The sequence below is a fragment of the Macrobrachium rosenbergii genome, chromosome 43 (assembly GCF_040412425.1).
Source record: "Macrobrachium rosenbergii isolate ZJJX-2024 chromosome 43, ASM4041242v1, whole genome shotgun sequence".
Taxonomy (NCBI): domain Eukaryota; kingdom Metazoa; phylum Arthropoda; class Malacostraca; order Decapoda; family Palaemonidae; genus Macrobrachium; species Macrobrachium rosenbergii.
Genome location: NC_089783.1, coordinates 14,894,356 through 14,916,159, shown reverse-complemented (window position 1 = coordinate 14,916,159; position 21,804 = coordinate 14,894,356). Strand labels below are relative to the sequence as shown.

Below are 21,804 nucleotides of genomic sequence, written 5' to 3'. Positions count from 1 at the left end.
TACAACTAAAAATACATTTTAGTACAAACCCATTACTTTGGCATATCCCTTCACTATGCAAATTCCAAGACACTCCACAAAGATGTGTCATCCCATTTCCAGCTAGTGGCTCATGGACCTTGGTTTCACAAATGGCCAACGAAAACAGTGTGGTTAAAATCAGCTTGAAAAACCTAGGGGTAGGGAGGAGGCAGTCCTTGCTTTAATTATGGGTTTCCATTCAAAACACCTTGTTTTTAAAAAATCTATATCTTTTTCACAACATACCCATTACTTTACTGTAACATGAATAGCTACCTAGAGAGGAGATCCTAAAGCCACGGCCTCAGTGAACCGGAGGCAAACTTCCAGAGTAAGGATGATAATGTATCCCAAAATTCTGATATTAACAATAGGTCATACCTAGGGCTTCTGGTAATAAGAATACAAACACTTGTCGATCCATCACAGCATAAAGACTAATATCCAAAAATTCTATACCAGTCCTGATGGAATTGGAGGAAAGGAAGAGGGATTATGAGGACAAAGATGATGATCTTTCACACAATGCACCCTGTCAGGAATTTATAAAATCATTGGCTAAACAGAGAATGTACTGAATGATTTGTGGAATAAATCACAAAACTTTGGAAGAATACCAATTTCTAGGAACATGGATATGCAATGGAACTAATATCAAGGTTTTTCCTGAACAGGAAGTCTTGTCCTTCTGAATTACCCAAAAAGATATATATATTATAATAGTTTTGGCCACTTCTTTCTCAACTGCCTCAGTTGATAAAAGCAAACACAAACACCCCCTTTCTGAAGACCTTCATCTTCCAAAGTTACTCCCTTATGGCTCTGACAATCCTAAGGCCTTTCTAATTTCTTGCAAGAGATGCTAAAGAAAGAATGAAAAATGAGAAAGAAAGCAGGAGATGCTAAAAAAGGAAGAGAAAATATGAATGAAATATAGGCCTGAAAAGTTGTCTGCATCTTGGCAACAAAATTTGAACCATACCATAAACCAATGTTTATCAAATTCCCTGTATACATAACTTAAGTGTATGGATCTCACATGCCAAACAGAGGCAAAGACATAAAAACTAAGACTTCTGAGTAAGATCCTTCCAGGGAGCTTGATTCGCAGCTCATGAAGTAGACCCACCAGGTCCTTAAGAACTAAGGAATCATCCCAACGTGGTATCATACCACCTTTCCCTCTTCCTTCAGAGTGTACCTGCTACAAAGGTTAACAAGGCTGCAGGTAAGACTGAGGCCTACTGATCCAACAGTTTCAGTTTAGCATTCTTATTTCTGTTCACACTATCTGTGATCAGGTAAAACACATATTTTGTGAAACATGACTAACTAAAGCTTAGACATATTTCAAGTTTCCTTGCATTTTTTGGACACTTCCAACTGAAGACAAGAACACTGTAAGGAATAGGTTCTTACAATAAGCCTAAGATAACAGCAGCAGTAAATGCCTTTGTTTAGCATTGCTGTTTACAGTGAAGGGCTTCTCCACTAATAATAATAATAATAATAATAATAATAAATTAAATATCCTATTACAGTTTTTTCTTACTTCTCAATCCAGCTCAATGGCCCTTATTACAGGAAATGATTGCAAGAACTTTATGCAATTAAAAAAAATTTTCAAGGAAAGAATGCAAGTGATACGCATATGAATAAACTGGGTTTAATGTATTCCATATAATCATAAAATCTTTATTTTTACCATATGAAACAACTCTTTTAAAAAAACTAATAATCATAACTTTAAACAATATACAGTTGAATGTGTAAAAAATCTTGTAAACATCTATAGCATTGACAATCTGAACATGGACTTCATCCTCAAATCTTGAATTGCAGCCAAAACTATACTAGGTACAGTTATAACTATTCCTATCATTACATATTTATTTCATCACAGTACAGTACACATTTCCATAGAGGTAATACAGTTAAATGGTCTCTCTGCCAGAATATCTGAACTTTGAATGGATTGGGCACATGTAATATTTTGCTTCTTTTAGTTTACTCCCTTTCATATTTGTGTAATTCTCTATAAATGCACTGATGTATATGAAATTTTGATGCCATCTATGTGCAAAAACATTACCAATAATATGAGTCCTTTAAAACTATAATATTGGTTTTGTCTTCAACTAAAATGCAACAAATGAGCTTTAAGAAAGTACATCCAACCGGGATTAAAAGAGAAACTGTATTTCCAAAAAGTTTTCTTTCCTGAGATATATAAAAATCAAGGTGCAAAATTGTGGTGCCACCAAATCTTTTATTTCTGGTTACAAACATTAAAACTTTAAAACAGAAACCCAAGGCTACTTAAGACAGTTATTGCAAACCCTAACAGGATGGTCCCATCCCCTTTCCCTCACAGGTCTCGAAGAAGGAGAGCATTTGTCACAAACACCCTTTCCACATGCCCGGCAATGGTGCAATGTAAGTCTAGGTCCAAATTCCATGTTACATACAGAGCAATTTGTGATAAGTTCATCTGGCACCCAGTAAGTTGGCCTAGTACTGTCCTTTAAAAAATCTGAAAAGATAAGCAGTGTAATAATGAAAAAAATTCATTCTTACAATAATTATCTGAATATCTCAGTCATTTTCATTAAATACAGGCAAAGTACATACATTTTTATTAAAACATTTCAACTCTTACACAAAACTGATGCTGGTCTAGAAGATACCAGGCAGCTTGGGAGGACCTGAGGCCTCATTACAGTCCAAAGTAACCAAAAAATTAAAAACTGATTACTGTATATGATCAAGCCCTCACTCTTATTCAGAATTCAGCTACTAGAAGAGAGCCTTCAGGTATTGGAAAATATGTAACAAAATATACAAAACAGAAAAATCTTGGAACGAGGGTGGAGACCCATTAGTTTTATATGCCTGACATATGAGTGCGTCCCATTTAAATGGATTTTTTTTTACATAAGAACAATAAACTCCAATGAGGAATGTACTCACATACTGTAATTACCATGTACTCAACTGAAATTCCTTGAGAGCCACAGAATACGACTCATACTCAATCAGAAGGACTAGTTGGTCAGGGTCCATTCAGCTTTGAAACAAGCATCAAAATGTATCAAAACATATCTTATAATGTCATTGAATTGTTTTCACAGATGAGATTCCAGGAGAGATTACACGTAAATTCACCTGTTAAGTGCCTTCAGAATTGGCACTTTGAAGCTAAGATAGGATTCCCAAGCTCCATCAAAACTGGGCAATACTACTGAAGTCAAATATCAGTGAACTCTTGACTTGCCAGTCTGCAAGTAAATGGAATGATTCCATCAAATGGTTACAAGAGAAGATGCATGCCACCTAACTGAAAAACTTGAACAGATTACGAAGTAACATTTATGTTACAAACTGTCCAGCCATGCTGGTCACAAATTTTCTTGGCCATCTCAGTGTGAGCAACTAGATGGAGCTACAGCTGGTCCAGTACATATTTAAAAATTTTATTCCCTTATGCTACAAACCTGTCATTGCCACTAGTGACGGGAGCAGTGTTCTATTACTTGTGTAACTGGCTAATTTTATCCCTTTTATATTTGTACTTCAATTTTTTATTTTCATTACTGTTATATTACACTGTACTATTATGTTACTATAATGTTGTTTTATAGTAGAGTGATAAAATATGCAAATAATACAGTATGTAGGTAATTATTCAAATTATGAATCATGTAGTTTTCATTGGTGATTCATTTCAATGTGATACTTCTCAAATCAAGGAGTAAAGTAATACTATTTTTGCAATTCAGTTTCAGAGTCCCTTATTACAAACCTTGAACTCTCACTCTTGGCCAAATATTTCATGTGAAATAACCTCTCAAAAAAATTTTTTTTTTTAAATTGACTTGGCATTCTGTAGAAAACGTGGATTTCTTATCTCCAATAAAAGTTTCAGAGCACCAATTTTTTACAAACTGAATCATCAATGATCATCCATTCACGACTTTTATCACGATTTCTTTGTTTACTATCACTATGATATAATAAACACCACTATATTCACTACTGTCACTATCAGAACTATCTGATAGTTCAGGTCTACTACTATCATTGTCATTTCCAAATAAAAGCCTCTGTACTACTTCATCATCAAGAAAAACCCTCCTCCCTCCATAGCATTTTGATGGTTACAGAAGGTCTAACCCTTGTCCTGAGATTATCCTGTAAGCTGGAAATCCAATGCAAATGGATGGGTCTTAAGGTGGTGCAGTACTTCAAAATTTTGATGATATTGGATGAAGGCATATGCAGCATTTTTTTTAACAGTTAGCTCTAGGTTTGTCTGCAAGTAAATGGAATGATTCTGTCAAACAGCTAATAGGAGGGTAAGCATACCAAGAAATCCAATATCAAGCACTTCCATTAATAAATATGCTCAATTTGTCCTAGTATTCTATAAGAAAAAGCAGATTATTACTTCCAATACTGTGTAGAGAAAGTCATCTCAAAGGTTGGCTGCAGAAAAAGGCAAGAAATAGTGCACAGCTAGAACTGACCATCATATAAATAACATTCATGTGTTTTTGTACTAAGTAGACAGTCCCCGGTTATCAGTGGGGGTTCCGTTCCGACAGCTCGACGATAAGCAAAAATCGCTGATAATAAAAAATCAGCAATTTTTGGGCTTTTAATGGCAGAGGACAAGAGATTCCTAGATCTCCTTGGATAAAGAATGTAATCCGCAATTTGGGTCACAGATGTCTCCAAAGAAGAGACACTGAGTTTGAGACACCAGCTTCAGAAAGTCATCCATTTAGCCTGAAGAAGATGGCTAAGAGATCCATGCCTTCATCTTGCAATAGCCTCTGCAGTGCATCTTGAAAACTCTCCCACACTGACATGCTTATGGGGAGTCTGAAGCCTGTTAGGGCAAGAACAACAACCCTTTGGTAGCTCTTAAAGTGAGGTTGTCTGAGTAGACATGGTTTTAGGGGAAGGCATCTCGGAAAGTCCACCCACCACTGTAGCAGGCCCTGGAACCATCCTTTCACAGGCCAAAACAGGGCTATGAGAATCATCATAATATTGCAATGAGCCCAAGACTTGTTCAGCACTTCCCTGACCATGTTGAAGGGCGGAATGGTGTAGTCCAAGAGGACTCAACCTAGAACCAAGGAGTCTTAATAGAAGCCTAAGTCTGGGCTCAGAGGATGAAGGGCTTTCACTTTCAAAAACCTACTTTCAGACCGCCACCATGCCGGTCTGACTTGATTACCAGGTTTATGGGAAATGCGTAGGTGTCTGGCTGTGTTTCCCTGTCCCAGTTGGACTAGAGGAAGAATTGCAAAACTATCATGAAAAGTTTGCTTAACTTGATGAGCTGAGCAAGACAAAGGGACTAGGGACTTGTGGACCATCTGAGAGCTGGCTCTTGGCAGACACAAAAACCTGAAAATTCCAAGAGTTGAGATTCATTCCCAAATAGAGGAACTTGCAATGGGGCCAACTGGGACTTCTGAAGGTAGATGATAATTCCCAGTTCCTGAGAAAGGGGATGTACAAAACCTTCGTGCACTTTTCCTTGAAGGGGATTGAAAAGGCAAGTTGTCCAGATATAGACTGACATTAATACCTACTAAATGAAGTCATCTGCTAGAGGAATGAGGACTCAAGTGAACACTTGAGGTGTCGTAGAGAAGCTGAAGCAAAGAGCCCCAAACTGGAGGTTTAACTGGTGCCAGGTGCTTGGGAGCTGGCACCAGACGCTCGGGCGGCGCTGGACGAACAGGTGGCGGGGGGCGCTCAGTCGGCGGAGGGGGCTCAGGTGGCGCCAGGCGCTCTGAGAGGAGACAAGCACTTAGACACTGACGTGGGGCGCCTGAGACCGTGTCCTGGAAGACGAACCTTAGATACTTCCTGGAGTCTGTATGGAAGGGAAAATGGAAGCATGAGTCCTGCATATCCAAGGTTATCATCCAATAGTCTTAGAGAATGGATGAAAGGACTGACTGGTTCATCTCCATCTGAACTTCATCTACTGGAAGAAGAGATCGAGGTCTTTTACACTGAGGACTGGTCTCCAAACTGGCGAAGATTTGGGGACCAAAACAGATGGTAGAAGAAGCCCTCTGAGTTGGTGTCCTCAAGTTCTTCTACGACTCTCTTTCGAAGGAGAGAGGAGAACTCTTCCAAAATGGGCAAATGTTCTCCCGAGCCTCTTGAGTAGGCCGTCAAAACGATGAGAGAAGGGACCAAAGGAGGGTTTTCCACGAACGGAATGGAGAAGCCCTCCCTCAGAACCTTGATAATTCACTGTGCTACCCCTCTGATACTCCACTTCTCCCAAGACTCAAGAAGACTGGCTCTCATTTGTGCATAGAGGACTTCTTCCTCATTTCCTGGGCAAGGACTTGAGCTCCTCTTGAAAGTTCTTGTTCCAAGTAGGATCAATCTGTCACATGGCATCTGCTGCCCATGCAAGAGGGTCCAGGGCCTAAGAACAAAAAAGAGGAAGGCGATGGTTCCTAAAGGTAGCAAACAGGTTCAATGTCGGCCTGCCCCATGTTACCACAGATTCCAATAGACCAGGGGATTTAAGGTCCACTTTGGAAACGTGCACTTGGCGCTCTAAGCAGGAGATAGATACTGAAGAGTTGGCGCCGGGAACTTGGGAGCTGGTGCTGGGTGCTCGGAAGCGGGCGCCAGGCACTTGGCAACTGGTGCCGAGCACTCAGGAGCTGGCAGAGGGTACTTGGAAGCAGGTGCCAGGCACTTGGCAACTGGTGCCGAGTGCTCAGGAGCTGGGGCTAGGCGCTCCGAAACTGGCGACGGACATAGCTGGGGAAGGTTGAGGATTGCACCTGACTCCTTAAAACGCTAACTGGGCAGCGGAGAAGAGCGGCCAGCTTGCCTGCTTGCCTCTTCAATGGATGAGACAAATCTAGAAAGCACTTGTGGCGCTTCCAAGTCCGGGCTGGAGTCTTAGAGCAAGTCCGGGCTGGAGTCTTAGAGAGTCGGAAGACAACTGATGCACATCCACAGAGGAACCTTTCCAACAGCTGTCTATCGAAGCCTGAGATCGATCAAGAGGCTCAACTGAGGGGGGCAACTACCTGTGGGCAAACACCACTGACCTCCCTTGGACCTCCGGTATGCCTCCTCCCAGGTTGAGGGGGGTCTAACAGGAACCTTTGTCTAGGAGAATCGGCAGGACGAGCAGCCACCTCCTGCACTTGCACAACACTTTCTCCTGTCAAGATGCCTTTCCAGTGGCTGTCGGCTGATACCTGGGAATGTGTAACAGGTTCAACTGAGGGGGCACCTACCTGTGGGCAAACCCCACTGACCTCCCTTGGACTTCCAGTATGCCTCCTCCCAGGTTTAGCGTCAATGGGACGAGTAGACACCTCCTCCACTTCACTGTATCACTGCTAGGTTAAATACTTGTTAAACCTAGACTGCGCAACACTTTCTCGAGACTGGCAATGGCATTGGGTTCGGAAGCGAGGGAGCCAGGCGCAGAAGTAGGTGGATTAAAAGTAGGAAGGCTAGTAGCAGGATAAAAATCAGGAAGAGGGGAAGAAGGAATGGCAGAGGTATCTTCTACCCTAGGCTAGGGTAGAATATAGGCTATGGGAAACTCATTTCTAGGCTCTAAAGGCTGCTTCCTTTCTCTATCCCTCTCTAACTTGTCTAGTTATGATTAAGTACCTTCTACTCTTGCTAATCATTACATTAAGCACAAGTTTTCTCCCTACTATATTTCTGCCCCCTACACTTACTGAAAATTGTATGAGAATCATATGAAGATTGATTAACCTGGTTTGCAACTTTCGCTACAATAGTGAAAACCGGTGAACTTGAATCAGACATAATAATAACTAAAGAACTAGAAAAATTATTCTGAACGTTAAAGCTTGAAGGCTAACCAAAAAAGTTATAAAACTTCACCGAAATCCAGCCACACAACTGAAAATCAGTAAACAAAAGCTGCAGCAAACCCCCGATGTTACTCGAGAGCCAGCAGAAACAGAATGAGGTTCTCTGCTAAGTCATTTCCAGCACTCCCATTGGTGGGCAGGGCTTGTCGCCTACACTAAACTATTGAAGCGCTACCACATTTTTAAAATTTAAACTGCAGAGCAAGTGGAAACTATAGCTACGTAATTACTCGGTAAGTTACTTACATGAAAATCCCAAACTGCATTAGATATTTTATTGTAAATTTTGTGTAACCTTGAAGACGATGACATAAAGTGAAGTCAAGCCCCAGTATGGTTGGGGTGACTTGGGACATTTCAGTCTGAGTCAAAACTGCCAAATTCCATAGGCAATGGAATAAACAGCAACGTTATAAATCAGTAGGGTATGGAGGCAGTAGGCCAAGGCCTATGCACATCTTTCAACCACAAATTTTCAAATTCCAGAGCACATGCTCACATAATGAAACAAAGAAGCATGATGCAACAGCTTTAAAAAAAATCATGTAAGGAGATGTTTCTTATACATTTCGATTAATGATTTCCTATTTTGTATTACACATATGAGTGTAATTACACTCCTTACAACCACATATCTTAGAATTGCACGGCACACAAATACACAAAAAACCATGCCTCAATCACCTTAAAAAATATTCACATAAGAAACCATTTTTAAAAGTTTGATTAACAATGGCTGCAGTAGAGAGGTTGCCCGTTTTGAAATACAGTATGCACATGCATGCCATCACACTTTACTTAGCCATACATCTCAGAATTCTGAGCATGAGTGCCACATGAACAAAAAAGTGATGTTTTCACTTTTACATCTCATATTTTCACTTTTACATCATTTCTTTTGAGTGCAAATTCAGCAAATTACTGCAAGTACATTATGTAAGTACAGTATACTGTACATGGTAATAAAAATTTTAACACGTGATAAAAAATACCACATACAACACTTGCAAAGCAAAACCATTCAAGATCACTCTGATAAAAACACTGGTTCTTTATAAGGCAGAAACCAGACACCAAACTATTCCTTCCCATTTGATATATGAATTTGCATTCAATCTGCCCAGAGTTTTTAGCTTAACAAAGCAATGAATAATACTGCAAGGGCAGATGGACTAGCAGAATATGAGGAAGCTATCATGTAAGAAAACAAAGGAAAACATATTGTTTGGAAAATCACTGTGGGAGAGATGCTGGGATATATACAATACAGTACTGGCGTATGAATATATCAGATCATGTCACAAGAACTCAGGACTGAAAATATAGATGTGAGTAAAGGACTTCCAATGTCCAGTAAGTTTAAGGGCAAATAGAAAGTGAAGGTAGAGGATAATGCTGCAGAGGAAATGCTGGCCCAATATCAGGCACGACATTTCTGTTAACCTGGATACAAACTGGAATAAGACAGTCTGGACAAGTGATGTGATGTGATAGTGGAGACAGGACCATTTGTGTCAGATAAGTGACTGATATGGAATTTGCACAATCAAAATCAACATGAAGATCTTAATCCAAAAACAATTAGGGCAGATTGTGTACAAGGCAGAAGAGAGTGTTGACAGCTCATAAGTTGAGCCCAGAAAAAAAAAAAAAAAGCATAAAAATGTTTGTGAGAATGAATGATGATTACTGTCAAGTTGCTGACATTAGAATCAGTGCACTGCAAATAAAATTTTAAGCTTGGTAGGATATGATGGTTCTATTAATTTTTTCACTTATGAGTTATCAATCAAAATTTTCCAGAACCACTCTGTGAATGTTCAAAGCCTGAACAACAAAACTGGTTCTTAATGTTCAAAATTTTAACAAAATTATGCTTTAAAAATGTGTTTCAAAGGCCATCAAAATTGTGTATGTGTAGTAGAGGGACTGGGAATTCAGCATGTACAGGTAACTTCACACTACAATGGTTTTCCAGGGGTCAAGAACTCATACTCAATGTAAGTTATGAAGGATTGACTGTTGTTTCTAATTCCCAAAATCTTTGATAAGACAAGTAACTTCCTTCGGAACTAATCTACATTTCTCCAAACCATTAAGCACTTTTCTGGTTAAAGCAAATGTAATTCCACCACAGATATTTTCACCTTTAAGAAGAATTGCCTTGATAAATTACACAAAAAGGCTTAATGTTAAAAACAACTAATAACACAATACTCTTATTTCTTGGGAACCAAAGTCCAAATTAATGGACAAACAATCCATCAAATAATAGTTTGTAGACTTTGGAAATAACCATTCAACTCTTGTACTTGGAAACCTTAAGGAAAGATATAAAGGATAAACCTTAAAACACACAACCAAAGGATTAAAACTCAATCACTACGAAGCATCACTAAGAGGCATATTGTGAGGAATCAGTCAATACAACAAATTAAAATGAAGATATATCACAGGGATCTTCCTACAGGGCAAAAGACCCTTGGGAAGAGCTACAGAATAATTACTCTCCCTGTTTATACACAATGATAAAATTTTGATAAATTTTTCCACAAAACAAACATTGATTAAATATTTAGTTCTATACCTTCATGAATTCTATACCTACATCAAAATTACTCCTTACAATACATAAGTGACTTACCTATTGGGTATTTAGCCACAGATGCCAATGTTCCTGATATCACTTCACTAACCTGTCGAACTCTAACTGTACGTTCATCACCACTGTAGTTATATGCTGTGGAAGAGCAGTAATACAGTCAGTAATTATATATAACAATAAACTGAAACCATGCAAGAAATTATTACAAGTTGACAAAGAATCAGCTGTAAAAAAGGGGTGGCAGTAAAAATCATTATTCTGTACCTTTTGCTTAGTAATTCACAGGGATAAAAATGTGTATGTAAAAAATATTGATGAAATTGCAATGCAAATTAAGTTTTTTTTTTTTTAGCAAAATGTAAATTTTTATTTTCATCAATTTTAAATATTTTAGTATTAATGTCTAATAGATCTAATAGTTTAAGTAAACAAGTGAGCTCTGATTACCAGTTCTGAACTGAGCATCTATTCATAACACAAGAGAATTATTTAAACAGGACAAGATGAATGTTTGACAGACTGTGTATCTGCAGAATCTAACTTGGTGTATGTGCAACCATTGGTTTGTTTACTTCTGAAGGTAGGATTCCTCACTCACAGTTTTCTCCAAACTTTGTATAAGGAAAAAAAAATTCCTGGTTTATACTGTTACCTTGATTATAGACAGTGATAACTATAAAGTAATGACTAATAACTCTAAAGTACTTTTGTGTGGAAACAAGTAATGACTAATAACTCCAAAGTACTTTTGTGCAGGAACCAGTTGTGCTGGTGTGGGCAGTGGGTAAGTAGCTGCTAGTAGCCCATAGGTTGAATATAAACCTCACCTTGGCCAAACAAGGCACACACTGATTTTCCACAGCTTTTTTTTTTTTAGAGAAACTACACAAATAACAAATACAAGAATTATGCAATGTATACAGAAAATAGTACCATGGCCTTGGAATGCAACTTCTATATTTATCATAGTCTTATGAAAATAACTTAAGTCAGAAAACTAAATGACATGCCCTTACATAAAACATAACCCCTATGTAAATTTTGCAGCCATTGTACTTCAGGCAAGAAAAAATAATGTACAAAGAAATAAACCAGGCTAACGGATTGACACTTCAGACAAGGCTAACTTATTTAAAAAACACACTGCATCTACTAATCAATGACAAAATCCTGCTTAATATTCTCTTCACTTTGCATTGGCAAGCTTAGTTAGGTTTTGATATGAACGTTCCTAAACATCTTAAAATTTATTTTTATGGAGAGAATATTTACATTTAAAGCATCTCTGCCTAGCATAAGACATTTTGCAAAACTTTCTTCAGGCGAATAGCTAAAATCCACGAATACTTAAAACCCCTCTAAAAACACTTAGAACTGCCTTATTTTGATAAACACAAAAAAACTCTAAAAATGCTTATACCTGAGTATCTGAATAGTTTTGCCGCAAAAAGTGCATTTAGTCATGAAAATTATATGAAAATACAGTAATTAGTGAATACCAAGAATGTGTGAATTTTCTGCAAATAATGGGTAGATACGTTCCACAGAGAAATCCGCGAATAGTGAGACTGCGAATAAGGAGGGTTTACTGTATACAAGAAATTACCTATGCTAAATTTAAATTAAGCAAGAATTACATAAAACTATCATGCTAAAAACTTGAACTACAGTGCCTCAGGAATGGCAGCACTGTAGAAGTAATGAGCTTTGAATGATAAAATATTATCACCCACAAACTTTGCTGTGCTAACTACAATAAAAAGGGTTCTAAAAAGTATTAGCTACCTAAAACAGAATTTGAGACTATTAAAGAAGCTTTGTACTTGTGAGGACTAAATATAATGATGACATACTGAATGAAGCAACAGTAAGCTAAGCATTCTGTGGCTAACAAACACTAAAGCAGCACAAAAATACAACTTACCATCATCACTGCCTTCATTGACCTGTTTATCCCGATAGCAGGTCCTACATACTCTTACTGGTTCTTCTCCCCATCCCATCTCTGGAACTGGCATAGTGGAATCAGAGCAGCCATCACAAAAGCCTTCTCCACATTTACGGCAGTGATGTATCGTCTCTAAAGGCTCATTACACAACTTGCAGTTCTGAAAGACAAAGTTCCACTTAAGAGGCAATGAAAACTAACAAATGTAATACAGTTCCCTTTTCACTGCTAGGGTTAAGCTTATGAAAGTCATTCTTTTTCATCACCTGATGACCCTCTTCCCCCCACCCTGCAATTCCTAATGAAAACACCTGCACTATACAGTTATTTGCACAGAGGAAAACACTTTCTTATTAATCAAAAAGTTAATATTTTGTTACTGATTTCAGCTGCAATTTAATAACCAAGAGCTAAGAATATTTTTAAGTGTTATCTTTTTCTTTCTGTTACTGTCAGTCAGCTGACCTCACTGTTGACCACTATTGAGCTATTTAGAATATGCACATCTCTCTCTCAACTCCTGCCCTTAAATGTAACTTAAACCACTTAACTAGAACTTGACCAAATTCTGAATTTTTTCCATCCTTCGGTTTCCTTTTTAGACATCTGTTTCTTTGAATCTCTGTCCGTAAAGAAACAAAGTGATTTTTCTTTAAGGCTTGCGACGTTCCGAGTTTACAACGGTTTTTCAGATACATTCATTAAAAAATCCAGGCCGGTTTACAACGCTTGTTCCAAGTTTACGACATGGCCCATTTACGACGGTCAAAGTTTACGACGCTTTTCAAATACGTATATTTATAAAAAAATCCGTTTCTGGTTTAACAGTATTCATAAAAAATCAGTTTCTGGTTACAATAATTAAAACACATTCCAAGGTTACAACGTTTTTTCGACGCTTTATGCCGCTTTGTAAGCGGAACTAGTTTTCTGAGCGTAGCTGCGCTCTGTATTTCCTGTACTGTAACTGCATTGGTAGTTGACCGGACAACGACCTTCCTGGGTTGATCACGCAGGCATGCGTAACAATACCAAACAATCCTTCCCTCACTCACGTGTCTGCCTCCGCTGAGCTAGGTACGTTGCCTCGTCGTTGCTTTTCTTTAGCTGCAGTTTTTCGTGAATAGTGCCTTCACTATGGCTCCAAAACGGCCGATTTCATCATCTCATGCTAGTGCATCCAAGAAGCCGAGGAAGAGCATCACCATGGAAGTCAAGTACGACGTAATTAAGTGTTTGGAGAAGGGTGAGAGTAACACTGAGATAGGCTGTGCCTTGGGCCTTAGTAGAATGACAGTTGTTACCATAGTGAAAGACAAGCAGCATATTCTGAAGCATGTGCAAGAAGCTGCACCAATGTAGGCAACGGTGATTAACGTGAAGCAACGTAGTCAGAACGTGGTGGGGATGGAGAAGTTATTGTTGATCTGGCTGGAAGACCAAAACCAACGACATGTTCCAGTGAGCCTAAGTGTGATTCAAGAAAAGGCTAGGGAGCTGCATGCAGCAGTAGTGAAGAAGTGTGGGGAACGGAGTGCTAGTGAAAAGTTTTCCGCCAGTAGAGGTATGTTTAACCGATTTAAGTCACGTGCAAATTTGCACAATGTAAAGTTGCACGGTGAAGCTGCTAGTGCTGATAGCGTAGCAGTAGAAAGTTTCCCTAGTGGTCTGGCTGAGATAATTAGGGAAGGTGGTTACACTGCTCACCAGGTATTTAATGTAGATGAGACAGGGTTATTTTGGAAAAGAATGCCAAATCATACATACAATTCCAAGGAGAGGTCAGCATCAGGCCATAAAGCTGGTAAGGAGAGGCTGACTTTACTCTTTGGGGCCAATGCTAGTGGCGATTTGAAGCTTAAGCCCTTGCTAGTGTACTTGGCAGAAAATCCCAGGGCTTTTAAGGGCATTTTCAAGAGTCAACTCCCTGTCATTTGGAAGTCCAACAAGAAAGCTTGGGTTACCTTGATGGTCTTCGAGGACTGGTTCAATGACCACTTCGTGCCAGCAGTGGAAAGGTATTGTGCCTCGAAGGGTTTGCCTTTTAAGGTCCTGCTTGTCCTAGACGATGGCCCTGGTCACCCAGCTAATCTTAGTAACATGCACCCTAATGTGAAGGTGGTGTATCTACCACCAAATACTATATCCCTCATACAGCCAATGGACCAGGGAGTCATTGCTAACTTCAAGGCATACTACCTGAGGAGGACAATACGCTCTGCTTTACGGGCCATTGAAGGTAACAAGGAGTTGAATCTGAAAGAATTTTCGAAGGGCTACAACATTGCAGATGCTGTGACGAACATCGCACGTGCTTGGGACAAAATAAAAGTGACAACTCTGAAAGGTGCCTGGAAGAAACTGTGTCTGCAGTTTGTGAATAGTTTTGAGGGGTTTGAGCAAGCAGATGTAGAGGCTGTGACAAGGTAAATTGTTGGGCTAAGCAAGAGGCTGAGACTGGACTTGGAAGCTGAGGATGTCACCGAGCTGCTGGCATCCCACAGAGAGGAAGTGTCATTGGGGGACCTCATTGAGCTGGAGAAGCAGATGATTGAGGAGGAGGAAGAGGCACCACAACCAAAGGTCAGGGCATTAACTGTCAAGGGCTTGTCAGGGGGTTTTGCTTACCTGGAGAAATGTTTGGCAGCATTTGAGGGTGAGGACCCTAACATTGCCAGGTTTGAGAGGATTCACAGAGGGATGTTGGATTTGACTACATTCTACAAGGAGACGCTGAAGGAGAAGCAGCTGAAGAAAATTGTGCAGTCTAAGCTAGACTCTTTCTTCCAGAAGAAGTCTCCAGCACCACCTGCCACTCCTAGTCTAGGTAAGGAATTCTTAACTTTATTTATGTTAACTGCTGCAATGTAAATTGTTATAAATTGTAATAAAATTTATAAAAATGTTACTGCAATTTATATTTACATACTGTAGATACACAGCATAACCGAATAAATTTTATCATTTGTATCATTGCAGAAGTGACTCCTAATTCAGATTCCCAAGAACCTCTACCTGACTACGAATCTCAGCCTCAGCCTGAACCTGTACCTGTAGTACCCTCCCCAGCAGCTTTTCCAGCTCCATCAGGTAAGGAATTCCTAAGTGTTTCATTTTTATCATTTTCATGCATGAAATTGATTGTACATACTGTAAAAATTTTATATTTACTATTGCATAACCTAATTTTTTTCATTATGCATCATTCCAGATCTCTTTGGTAGTGACGACAGTCCCGACTCCCCGGAAGAATTCCAGGGTTTTGAAGCTACAGGACCTGTCTCCCCTCCAACTTCATCAGGTAAGAAATTCTTAACTTTTTTTTTAATGTTTTATAAATTGTTATAAATGTTACAAAAAGTGTACTGCACTACACCCACCTGTACAGTACTGCTTTAGTATGTGCTGTAACTTTACATAATCATTATCATTCTAGATCCACACGTTATAGCCTCCTCCCGGCCCAACTCAGCTGACCTTATCCCCTCTCCAGCCCCATCAGGTAAGGATTTCATATTTTTTTCTTTCAAATCACTTTATAAAACTGTATAACTTATTGCATACATACCCCTGTACTACAGTACAGTACTGTACAGTAATTTCTATCTTTTATCATTCCACAAATGACAGGTGTCCCCTGCTCAACCCCAAATTCACTTGCACCAGTAGCACCTGCACCCATTTCATGTCCACCAGGTAAGGAATTCTTAACTTTTTAGAAATTTGTATTAGCCTACATTGTTTTATATTGTGTTATTATACTTATACAGTACTAATGTGTATAGTATCATTTTCACCTTTTTCGTTCCAGACTCCCAAGCACCTGCAGATGCCACACCACAGCCCCCCTGTTCTCATCTACCATATGCCCATCCCAGTAAGCAAGCCAACCACTAGAATTTGGTAAGAACACTTTCTGTTTTCTAAATTGTTATACATTTTATAAAATTCTGTAAAATTTATAATGCACAGAATTACTTTATTCTAATCTTTATCATGCACATTATCATTCCAGACTGACATGCACCTTTAACCTGACCTCTACTGTAACTGTGCATACCCTTCCTCAAGTAGCCCACATCTTTCAAATCACTAAAGGTATGAAACTCTTAACGGTTTTCAATGTTATAAATTGTTGTATGTACAGTACATTTGCTAAATATAAAGTAATTTACTGTACAGCTTTATTCTAATATTTCAGACTGCCCAGCACCTTTACTAGAGCTCCCTCATCCTAGCCTACATCTTCTAAAAATCACTGAAATTAGGTAAGGAATTAATTTTTTATTTTGTACTGTTGAACATAGGTTTGTGAAATACCAGAACTGATACAGAACAGTGTAACACATACAGTACTCTGCAGTAATTTTATCCTTATCATTGCAGGTTCCCCACACATACAATCTCCATCTCCCCCAACCTAGCCTGCGGTTGTAACAGTTTTGACAATCACTGAAATTAGGTAAGGAATTCCTAACTTTTTAAAATTTTTATAAATTTATTATTCTACTGTAAGATACTGACTGTATTTATACTTTATTGCATGCAGGACTACTGTACAGTATTATATGTACACTAATACTGAATTTTTACATTCCTGAATCCCCTGAATCGTGAAGCCACACCAACATTTTTCCAGGGTTAAGAAGCATGGGGTTTCCAAAATAAAAGTAAGGAATTCATTTTTTTTTTATCTTTTATACATTCTTTGGTATAAATTACAGTACTGTACACCTGTGTTACTGGATAACAAAACGTATTTTACTCCTGTACAGTATATGGGTACAGTACTCTATACTTTATTGCATACAAGACTTTACAATTACTGCTGTACAGTGCATTACTACATACTTTGTACTACATTGTAAATTTTTACATTCCAGGACCACCAGTTTTTGGATACACACCACATCAGAATGTAGGTAAACCTTCAAGAAACAACATGCAGTATACCCCAAGGATTAAAAGTAAGGCTTTCATAACTTCTGTTTCAAATTTTTATACATTTTTCTGGCATCGTATGCCGTCGTTCCAGTTTATGGCGATTTTCAGTTTACGGCGCGGCGCAAGAACGGAACCGCTGTCGTAAACTGGGGACTACCTGTATAAACATTTCTGTTGTCTTGGGTTTAATTATTCTAACGTGCTGACAGCGCACTGGCAATTACCTATGAGAGTTCAAAAGCGTATGACTTGAGATACGTGATGTACATGTATTCATGGCAGGCAGTTGGAGTCCTCTTTGCAAATTTCTATATGGGCACTGTGGAGCAAAGGGTATTCGAAGACATAGACCAGCCAAGGATGTACGTGCGCTACATCTACGATACCTTCATCAGAGCCAATTCACAAGAGGAGATCGAGAACCTGAGGCATGCTTTCCACAACCATAGCTGCCTCAGTTTCACCATCGAACACAGCCAAAACCGCTGCCTCCCCTTCCTTGACGTCCTTGTGGAGCAGAGAGAGGCCTCTTTCTCTATGAAGGTCTACACAAAGCGCACGAACCTGGGCATGTGTATGAATGGAGCAAGCGAGTGCCCCGAGAGGTATAAGCGCTCCACCATCAGTGCCTACGTCAGGAGGGGCCTCTTGCACTGCTCCTCCTGGAATGACTTACACGGAGAAATGGAATGTGTAGCCCAGACCCTCGTAGACAATGGACACCCAAACCGGAATATAGACGAGTCTATCAAGGCGAACATCGATAAATGGTACTGGCAGGAACCTCGCCTCGATGCCCCTGAACGCATAGAGCTCTTCTATAAAGGACAATTTCATCATAAATATAAAGACAATGAACGTGCCCTCAAAAACATCATCGAGAACAATGTCAGCCCCATTGACCCCACCGAGAATATTCATCTGGTTATTTATTACAAGAGCGAGAAGATGAGCAGCCTGATGATGCATAAAAATCCAGCCCCCCCCCAGCAGGACCCCTTGAAGAAAACCAATGTGGTACATCGGTACTCATGCCCCGTACGAGAATGCCTTGGTTCTTACATCGGTATGACTACCATGCATTTCTCCAAGAGGATTTCCTGCCACGCCCAAGAGGGAGCCATCTTTAACCATGCCAGGACTGCCGATAAACAGAGAATTGCAAGAAAAGATATAATCATGAATATGGAAATAACTGACCAAACTACGGACCACCGCCGCCTGCACCTCTTGGAAGCATTGCACATTGAGAAGGAGAAACCAACCCTCAACATTACGTAGGAAACCTTTCTCCTCCCCACGGCTGCCAGGAGACCTGCACCGAGTGACCCCCATAGAGAACGAGCGAATCAAAATTCGGCATCTGAGGATTGAAATTCTCCCCACACCCAGCACTACAATGCCACTTGCACGCAAGACGAGCCCCGAACATCAACATGGGAGAAAAGACTCCGTCCGAGACGACCTGCCCCGGGGCAGCCAATCATAATTCAGCACCGATCAAGACCCACCTATAAACATCGACAAGAGCGCCTTGTTTCTCCAGATCTTTTTCAACCACATCCAGACGACGAAGGATTTCTAACTGGATATTTCAATAAAAGACTTGCCGCATTCCACACACTATCCTTTTTCCAATATGAATATCGGCCAGTTGCTGACCAACATCGCTGAGCCCGAACAGCAAGTTATAAGGAAAAGAGAAAAGATACTGTATAAGATAAATTCGCATAATACAGCCATCCTTTTTAATAAGACCTGTCTAAGACAGGGTCTGTTCCTTCAACAATAATAATAATAATAATAATAATAATAATAATAATAATAATAATAATAATAATAATACAGGCAGTCCCTGGGTTACGAAAGGCTCGACTTACGACATTCCGAGCTCATGACGCTCTTCCAATATATCCACCAAAAAAATATTTCCTAGGTTACAATGCATGTTCTGGGGTTACGACACCAATGCAATGGAAGAAATAGGGCTCCAAAATGGCAGAAAGGTAAAAATTTGGAGGTTTTTTTCATGAAAAACTCAATAAAAATGCAAGTTACGTAGTTTTCAAGACACCCAAAGGATTAAAAGTAAGGTTTTCTTACGATTTTCGACAATTTTCGGCTTATGAAGCTGCATCAGAACGGAACCCATCGTAAACCGGGGACTGCTTGTAATAACGACGTGTCCTGTTTAAAAGGAAGGCTGCATCATATGAATTACTAATCTCATATTACTCTTCTCAATTTTCCTTATGACTTGTTTCTCTTCTGCATTAATAGTGGTCAACAACTGGCCAGTGTTCATACTTCAGCATGGAGAAATATATTAACAGCATTCATACAGTAGTTTTCTTCTCTATACGAGTGCAGGATTGCAATATGGCAGGATAAATGGATCCTGTATACTTCAAGGTATTCCTTTTGGAGTTTTTGTCATTCCATGTTCTTACCAGCCCAATGGTCTTTCTCAAGACGGATGACAAGGAGTGTGGGTGGAGGCATATATAGGGAACCAGTGTTGCAGTTGAGAACAGCACTGATTCTCATTGGTTGCTAGGGGACTATTGTCCCCGAGTGATGCCTTCTCCCAGACACAAATGGTTGCATCCTTTCTGTGCGTGAGTGTTGGAGGATGCAAGAGTAGGGGTAGTGGTACAGGGAGAGGTGCTGCCAGTAGATGGACACCTGAGATTGGTTCGCTCACCAGGGATGCTGGCATTGCCCTTCATGCCAACATCAGGAGAAGGTCTCCTGCATGGTATTTAGACTGGGCTTCTCTCCCAATGTGTAGGGCTTCCAGGAGGCGCCTCGTAGGCGGCAACGGTCGGTCGTATGGTCAATTATTTCAATATTAGGAATGATCTCATTGGCCATATGGTCATTTATTTCAACATCAGGGATGATGTCACCAGTCGTATGGTCAATTATTCAAATATTTGGGATGATGTTACCAGTTGTATGGTCCACTATTTTAATATTAGGGATGATGTCACCAGTCATATGGTCAATTATTTCAATAGTATTATGGATGATTTCACCACTCATATGGTCAATTGTTTCAGTATTAGGGATAATGTCACCAGCAGTATGGTCAATTTCAATATTAGGGACGATGTCACACGTTGTATGGTCAATTATTTCAATATTAGGGATGATGTCACACGTCGTATGGTCAATTAATTTAATATCAGGGATGATGTCACTATCCTATGATCAATAATTTCAATATTTCAATTTAGTAGATCACCGAGATAACGGATTAAAGCACCCAAGCCTACCCCGCTATTAAAGAAACTCAGATATATCATTGCACATACATAATATGAATGCATATTTTTGCCACAAAGTACAGGTATATTTATACCCTGTACCCTTAAACTACTGCAAAATGCCTATAACTTATTTTAACAGTTCACTGCCTAATGCAATTGTTCAAGCAAAAATATACCTTAAATTATCATGCTAAAACTATTTAATATCAGTTCAAACAAAAATACACCCAAAACCATCATTCCAAAACACCCAAAGTCATCTTAGATTACCCTCCTAAAACTGTTACTCCTAAGTACATACACCCCTAAAGTGCTTATAGCAATGATTTACTAATTTTAAAAGATTAATATTAATGTAAACACAGCAAAATATCTATAAAATGTTTAATGCAAATTAAATAAATCTTTAATACAAATTAAATAATGTCTTACTGAAGTGTGACAACTAATCGAGTCATTTTTTCTCATAGTAATGAAGTCGTTCTGTTTTCTTTTTTGCTATAATGTATATTTATATAAACAAACAGCACCCATAAAGTAAGATAAAAGCCTTATTATTAATCTGTTAAGCGTCACCGATGGCATATCTCAGTTGGCTGCATCCCATATCACAACACCTTCAATGTAGTAACACATCCTACCTCTTTTAAGGATGCTGCGCTAAAGAATTCAGAGGCGAAACGCTCTTCCCTCTTATACAAATTGTAGGAACATCAGTTGGTAATGCTATGAGCTAAATTAGTGGTAAATGGCAACTTTTTTTTGTAGGGAAAAGACAGTCTGACAAGAGGACAACAACCTCCACCTCTCGCTACGCTTCTGGCAGTCATTGGTAAACAACTGATTCCTTTTTGTTTGATCCCATTTTCCCCCCATAATGAGCAATCTAAAGTGAAAGAAAAATCTTTTGCCTGAAGAGATATTATTATTTGTTGCAGAGACCTGTCACCGAGAATTTTGTCCATAAGTTTAGCCAAAGACCTGGCCATGAAACCTAATCAAGAGCAGAAACAGCCTCGCAGTTAAGACACTTGTTCCTGAAGAATTGAAAGCTACGCCTTCATGACAAAGTCTCTTGAGGGGTAGGTCATTAGTCAGTCAACA

At 39.3% G+C, this 21,804-nt stretch overlaps 1 protein-coding gene across 27 annotated transcripts in view; it reads right to left on the bottom strand.

Annotated features, from left to right (window-relative positions):
* Window positions 1–1,673: 1,673 nt before the first annotated feature.
* Window positions 1,674–21,804, bottom strand: part of LOC136828590 (zinc finger FYVE domain-containing protein 1-like) — a 126,672-nt gene continuing 106,541 nt past the window's right edge. For all 27 annotated transcript variants that reach the window (XM_067086609.1, XM_067086619.1, XM_067086626.1 and 24 more), the window contains 3 exons: window positions 12,461–12,644; window positions 10,576–10,671; window positions 1,674–2,554 (listed from right to left, as the gene is read on the bottom strand). In XM_067086609.1, coding sequence (XP_066942710.1) covers window positions 2,337–2,554; window positions 10,576–10,671; window positions 12,461–12,644 — 498 coding nt within the window. In that variant the 3' untranslated portion in view covers window positions 1,674–2,336. The remainder of the gene's footprint in view (window positions 2,555–10,575; window positions 10,672–12,460; window positions 12,645–21,804) is intronic.